The following is a 7336-nucleotide window of genomic DNA, read 5'->3' on the forward strand; positions in this document are numbered from 1 at the left end:
CTTATTCTACAACTAATCTCCTGTCTGCCCAAAGCTATAGTTGAATCATCTTGAGGGGTGGACTGTGCTCCTCTAGACTCTTCAGGAACTGCTATTTGGAAGAATGGAAAACTTCTCTTACCTAATGGACTGGAGTTAGATTTCTTGACCGTTTAAGGAGGTGACTGTAAGACCACAGAGCCACCTCCTTAGGTGGTCGTTGCTTCGTTAGAGCAAAGAAGTGTGCTTTTCACAGTGGGTCCTTTGAGCATGTTTCTGTGTTTCTTGTTAAGCAGCTAATGTGGTGTCCCTTCTTTGACTCACTTGGAACCTGCAAAGTTTCTTTTGGACATGCTTCATTTTTCTGCTGGAACTGGTGCATCACTGCTATTAACTGGTTCTCTTCCTTCCTAAGTGAAGTGGTGGCTGAAGCCCAAGCTCTGCTACTTCATGTGTTGACAGTTCCAATACTTGGAATTATGCAGAGGTCTACTGATTCTGAATCCTGGTAGCTATATGGTAGGACATGGTAGGTATGGAAAGAGAATTTTGGAAATTTAGCCAGCCTTCTTTCTCTTTGCCAGTGGTTATGAAAACATATTTGGATAGCTGGAGAAAAAAAAGCGCCCGAACAGGGAAAAGTCTTTTTCATATTTGATCACTCAACTCAGAGAAAGTCTGTGTATTGATAAATACTACATTTCTGAAAATAGCATTTATTTCCTCTGGAACTTAGTTTTCTAATCTTCTGCTTGGAGGAATACATTATTGTGAACACCTGCTTTGAAAAGTTTAAGGTGATTTTTTTTATATAATTGTATGGTAAGAACTAGTTAAGCACATAGAAAGACACAATTATATTTGTAAAGAAAAGTCTAGCCACTACTTTTTATTTCAAAGGTGGCGAAGTCATTAAAATAAAAAGAAGCATCTTTAACAGTTTTATGAGAGAAGCAGGAGGAGTAAAATGGAATACGAATACTGTCTGATTTCACAGCCTGTTTTAGAGGCAGCCACTAGAAATGTGTGTTGCCATTTGGATCTAGTAGTACAGATGATTAAGTGGAAATGTGATGAGATAGCAGCATTTCAGAATCATGTTGTATCATGCTGAAGCTGTAATGGCAGCAGTAATTCTCAGCTTTGTCATACATGTATGTAAAAGAGGACTTCTCCAGGAGAAGAAAACAGGCTGCTCTTTTCTTCCTATATATGCACAGGAAAACTTATTCCTCTGAAATCTGGGAGCCCTATCTAGCATACATTCTGGGATATGTTTGTAATGATCCTGGATACAGAGCTATTTACAGTGACTTTTTTCCTTTTTGTATCTTCACAAAAGATATCCTCATAGGACAACAAAAATCATGTATTATATCAAGGATGTTAGTCTACTGTAAATATAGCAAGCAATTTGGGTTGGGTTTATAAGCCTAGTACAAGTAGCAGTTTGAATTATATGCCACTTTGAAGACACCACAGAATTTATGCTGAATATCACTGAGTATGGAAAAGAGGTCAATATTCAATTTAAGTAGGATTAAGTACAATAGAAAAGCCTTCTTTAGATAAAAAATTTCCTATCCTATAAGGAGGCCAGCAATACCAGTGTAAAACAGGCTTCCTCTTAAAAGCTTGTGTTCAGTCATCTTTCTGAAGTGTAGCCTCAAGTTGCTTTGGCCTTGATTTTTTTTAATTTTTTTTATTTTGCTGTGGTTTGCGTCTTCAGTGGTAGAACACCCATTAGTTGCAATAGTAGCCTTGCCAAATGTGTATGGAATTCTGTAGAACCTCTGGACTGTACAATGAAGTGAAGAAACAGAGCTATTAAATTGGATGGGGAGGAGATTTCCATTGAGAACACTATTTCTGCTTTGGCTTTCAAAATAACATGGATTACTGGAGTGGGAGCATATGTCCATAGGTAAAGCTGTAGCACGCAGAGGACAGGAAAAATAAAGCAGGAGGAGATAGATAAGAGTATATAACAGCAGCAAAGGACAGGTGAGTGATTTTTTCATTTCAATTTTTATCCCTTTGTTCCTTTATTTTGACTTTGCTCTTCTTGTTTGCCAATTGTCACAAAATTCATAAAGTTAGAAGCAAATTTAAAAAAACCCCAAACCAACCAACCCTAGGCTTCTAGTATATTGTGTGTAAGATTAGTCTAGAGCTGCAGGAACTGTCCTGAGTTACTAATACCAAACTTGCATTGATTCTTTCCTTTGTTTACCTTTTTTAAACCTTTTCTGGTAAAACACAGAACAGAGCAACTTCCAATTTTTAATTTCACTCTGGTAATTAATACTATAGCTGATTTTTAAAACTTTCCTGGAAGCCAGTTAATTATGATTGATTCTTAATGATCTACGTAGGAGGAAAAAATACAGGAGGAAGCTTAATCTGGTATTTTTCTCATAGTGGACTTATGCTGTAGAGTTGGGGTGAAACATACATATATACATATATGTATGTATATACAGTGGCTAGTGCTTTTAAAGAGCAGAGTTGACAGCAAAGTCAACTGAAATGGATTTAAAGTATAGTATTTACTATAGGTAGAGCTGCTAGTGCCACCTGTACTTAAGGTTATGTGACCCTTTCCATTTTAAGTCTTAACTCTTAGTTACTTTATAACTTTGCCAAAGTTCAGTTCAGACAGATTTTTCCATGCCAGATGTCTGCTCTGGGTTGATTATTTTTTTTTAAAGTTTCAGCCAAAGCAGTTCTGTTCCAAGAATAAGGCTAGTGAAAAGTATGCTATTTTGCTTGTGTGAGAATATTCTGGTGTCCTTCTTTGATGCTCCAGTGCCCCCAAGCTCTGAAGCAAGGATTTGAAATTTGGCAATAGTTCAGCCTTTGTTGAGGATGTGCCTTTTGCCTCCCTGTAAAAATCCACCCAAATTTCCAGACCGGTTTACAAGGCTTTGAAAGATTGCCTTTTGCATGGGCTTAATAGGAATTTCTTAAAACTTCACAGTAAGTTTCCTTTAGATTCTGTTCACACTGGGAGTGCTCCAGGCAGAGTAGAGCTGCATATTTCATCCCACTTCTGCTAGGAATTGTAACGGCTGGATCTGGGTGCTGACATGGAACTAAGAGTAGGCAGCATTTTGTCTTGTACCACCACTGCCTATTCCCATGTCCTATTCCTTCTCCCTGGTGAAGGACCTGGGCCCTCTAGAAAAAGAAACTCTCTCATGTGAAAGAGCATGACAGATGTGGAGAATTTAGTAGTGTGTCTGGTTTGTACCATTCTTTTGGTCACAGAAAATGTGTGTATCATACTGGCAAAAATATTACTTCCTTTCCTAGTGGATGTTCAGATAATAATCATTAGGTTTTGTTGTATTTAAACTTCAGTAGTTGAGTGGGTCTTAAGGTTTTAATCATTTTACGGAACTATGTAGCCATCAATTTAAAGAAGTTAGACTCAAAAAAAGTCACAGTACAGTAATGTTGTTTAGAGGGCAAAAATCAAGAGTTTACTTTTTTCAAACATTTAAGTCTAACTCAGACCTCTTGTTCTTAATATGTTGTAGTACAGCCTCCAGCTTCATCACAAGTGTCATGTGCTTGGTCCAAGAGGCAAATATTTGGGATGGGGGAAAAGGGTCTATTCTGAGGATGAGTCCAGGATTTGTACAGTAAAGGATGTGTATTTGTCCGTTACAGAAGTTGGAACATGTAGAGTAAGTGAAGCAGAGATTTCAGGAGTTAAAAAAAAAAAAAAAGCTTTGTGGCCAAGACAATTGAATGCTGCATGATGAATTGTGTGCAGTCTGTGCTTAGTAGTGGTGTTTTTACATGATGCACTCAAATAATTGTTTGTAGGTGGCTGCTCATACTGTGAGTTCTAGTGGCTGGTTTGAAAACTCTTAGGAATTTGCAGAAATGCAGACACTTATAACTGCAAGTGAAATCAGTGGGAGCTTAACCTCATATAAAATACTGTGTGTTACTAAGGACAGAAAAAACAGGTTCAAAGTATCTGAAATTTGACATCTGGAAGTAGGGAATATTTTAATTAACCTAATGCCTCAGTTGCCTGTTTTACAGATGTAGAAATTACTTGTCCCATCCCTGTGGAAAGGCTTGTGAAGAAATTGGCTGCCTTTTGTAGCAGGACTGAAAAATAACATGCTATAAATAAAGCATATGACCACCTCCTATTGATCAGGGATGAAACAAAGCATTGATAAATATGTAATAAAAAGTTAATTTATGTAATAAGATACAAGTAAATTATTAAATTAGTAAAATTACCATTGCAACTCTCAACTTTTCAATTATTATCTTTAGGACCCTAATAATTATCCTAAAATAAAAGATGTGAATTTAACAAGCATCCGACTTTCTTTTGTACAAATAGTCCAATTTTGCAAATCTCTTGATAGCTCTATTGGTTCTGGAGGTGGAGTCATTATTTCACTCTCTGCAATTTCTTTCCCAATAAAGCATGCAAACCTGAACTATATTGGATCTGTCTGAAACCAATGAAGTCAACCTATAGAAAGTGGTACATTTTTTTACTGTATTAACTAATCTGTTTCATACTGATCCAAGCATAAAAATCCTAATATCATAGCTCTGGAACTTAAATCTTCCACACTGAATCAGCAGTCAAAATTTGTGAACTGTGAGAATAATATTAAAATGCAAGTTTAATTAGCAGTAACCTCTTAATTCTCTTCTAAATCATAGCCACTTTACCTTACTACTAGTTGCGTAAAACATTACTGGGATCTTCATCCTTTCTGTTCACTGTGGAAATGGAAAGCATACTTGCTCAAACCATTGACAACTACCTCATCATGATAAATTTCCTCTTTGTAAAGCCACTTCAACAGTACATCATTTTTATTACTTTGCAAAGCCAACTGTAACCTGAAGTCTCCTATGCAAAGAAAGATTTTGTAGGTTTTTTGAGAGGGACAGGATTACAATAAGGTGAATGTGTTTGTGGAAGTGTCTAGCTCCCGGAGTGAAGAGATTTGCTGCTAAGGTTTAGTGAATTTAATGCTTTGGAAATTATTTGTTGGAGAGGCTGCAGCAGTGGAGAGTTTTTGGTTGGGGTTTTTTTCTTTCTTTTTTTAAGGTGGAGGTATGAGAGGTTTTTTGTCTCTTTGAGGACTACTTTAAGTTTAAACTTTTTTTACTTGTTGGGTCATTCCCTCAGGGTGTTTGCTGCCTCTGAAACAGTACATCTCAGGTACTGTTTCATCTTTTGAAAGCTTCAGCAAAGGCAAGGCATTTAACAGGATGTTTGTCATGCAGTATTTTCAGGAGAAAGATGGGAATTTTGAGCCGCTCAAAGCGTAGATCTTCCTCAGAGGAGCTCTGCTGCTAAGAACAGCAGTCTTATTTGCTTAGCTGTGTGAAATCCACTTGCTTGTGGACAACTGTTTTGGCTTTTGTTTCCCCCTCCCCCCTTAAGACTTCAGCTTACTTGTGTGCTCTTCCATATGTGTTTTGATCTGTGCTTTGAAGTTGGGCAGCAAGCTTTAAACAAAAGCTGTTACCACACTTCTGCATAGCATCTAGCTTGATTTCAGCATGCTGATGTGTCAGTGATGTGGTTTAGAGTTAACATAATGCAATTCTTTGCTTGCTTTGACATTGGTTTCTGTAGGATTAAAATTAAAAAAGAAAAATAATTATATTACCCTTGGGTTTTGTGTAAAAGCCAAGTTAAAATGGACCTTAGAATGTGATTAAATGGCTGTGCAGCAATTATTAATTGGGCAGGCATCTGTCTTTTCATATAGATGAGATGAAGTCCTGTATTTTTTCCTCTGTCAACTTCCTCTTCCTCCTTCCCAGTCCCCCTAATAATCTAGGGAATTTCTGAAAACCAGACATTGTGTGGATTTAGTTTCCTACGTACGTCATTCTAGCATATGTTAGTTCAGAGTGCCTCGATTAAAACAGTTTAACTTTAAGATGCATATCTTGTCATCTTTGAGCAGTGTACGTGAGTAGCAAGATTCAAATAGTACTGCTTTGACTTTCTTGAATTTATACTCAAGTCTGTATTTTTTTATATTGATTTTTATTTTAAGATTAAGGCACAAAATGAAGGGTAGGTTCTGAAAGGCAAAAGCAAACACAACTGTACTCAACCAAATTAATTTGTATCCAATTACACCAGCAGTAATTAGCTCTGAGATTTCAACTGTACTATTTCAAATTCATTTGAAAAAGTAACTAAAAACTGATTTGCAAGACTCTGCTCTGTTAAACAGGTTTAATATGTGATCACTTATAGTATGTTAACTGTTTCTGAATGTTTGCTTTTTTGTCTTGTTTTTGGCAGCAACTTGAATTAGTGGAACCAAGCGGCTGGATTCACGTTCCTTTAACAGATACTCATAAGAAGCCTATTCGCACCTTTATGATTCAGATTGCTGTTCTAGCTAATCACCAAAATGGAAGAGACACTCACATGAGACAAATTAAAGTGTACACCCCGGTGGAAGAGAGCTCTATTGGTAAATTTCCTAGATGTACAACAATTGATTTCATGATGTATCGCTCCATAAGATAAACTTTCTTAATGAGAAATAATAAAGGCATTTTTTCATGGCAGTATCATTGCTTAAGTATTCAAATACTTAGAGCAGGGTTTACTTCAGTGTAATTATATCTTTATGTTTATACTTTGTATGATTTTGAAATAAAGATAATCTTCTGTTACAGTGTATTGTAGTCTGTAATTCTGCATTACTTTTTACTTGCAGTCTTTGAGTGTTTTTGTACTATTGGAGAGGAAAAAAAACCTGGGCACTTTAAAAGAACATATTTGTGACTAGGAATCAATAATTGATTTGATATAATACAGTTCTTTTTTTTCAGATGATTTCTTCACCTAATGGTCATGCATGGAAATAGTTTGTTCTATAGTGTTACTGTTCATTATTTACCTAAAAGTTGTTCTTTAGAAGAGTGTTCTTGAATAGACATGGTTTAAAGACATTACCACTGGTATTTTCCTATCATTGCTGTATGTTGAAGTGTTGTACTCCTTTTCTGTATTGTTTTTTTTTTCTGCTTAATGACTGTCTGCATGGATTTAGCCTTCTTTGTAACTGCGAAGTAGATCGTAGAATCATAAAATATCTCCAGTAGGAAGGGATCCTTAAGGATCATTAAGTCCTACTCCGGGACTACCTAAAACTAAACCATATGATTAAGAGCATTGTGCAAGTGCTCCTTGAACTCTGACAGGCTTTGTGCTGTGACCACTTACTTCTCTGGGGAGCCTGTTCCAGTGACAGATAATGCAATGAAGATGACAGTGACATGAAGAAAACAGAACCTTTCCAAATTAGTCGATATAGTGTATATATTAATATAG

General features: G+C 36.4%; 1 protein-coding gene across 3 annotated transcripts in view; it reads left to right on the forward strand.

The window, feature by feature from the left end:
- Window positions 1–6674, forward strand: part of ANAPC10 (anaphase promoting complex subunit 10) — a 37895-nt gene extending 31221 nt beyond the window's left edge. For 2 of the 3 annotated variants that reach the window (XR_008576764.1, XR_008576765.1), the window contains one exon: window positions 6296–6431. Coding sequence is in view for 1 of the 3 variants with exons in the window: in XM_054823053.1 (XP_054679028.1) it covers window positions 6296–6526 (231 nt within the window). In the remaining 2 variants the exon portion in view is untranslated. Of the gene's footprint in view, window positions 1–6295 lie in introns of all 3 variants that reach the window. The other variant, XM_054823053.1, reaches the window with a different exon arrangement.
- The last annotated feature ends 662 nt before the right edge of the window (window positions 6675–7336 follow it).

The sequence above is a fragment of the Grus americana genome, chromosome 4, assembly GCF_028858705.1.
Source record: "Grus americana isolate bGruAme1 chromosome 4, bGruAme1.mat, whole genome shotgun sequence".
In the NCBI taxonomy this organism is placed as follows: domain Eukaryota; kingdom Metazoa; phylum Chordata; class Aves; order Gruiformes; family Gruidae; genus Grus; species Grus americana.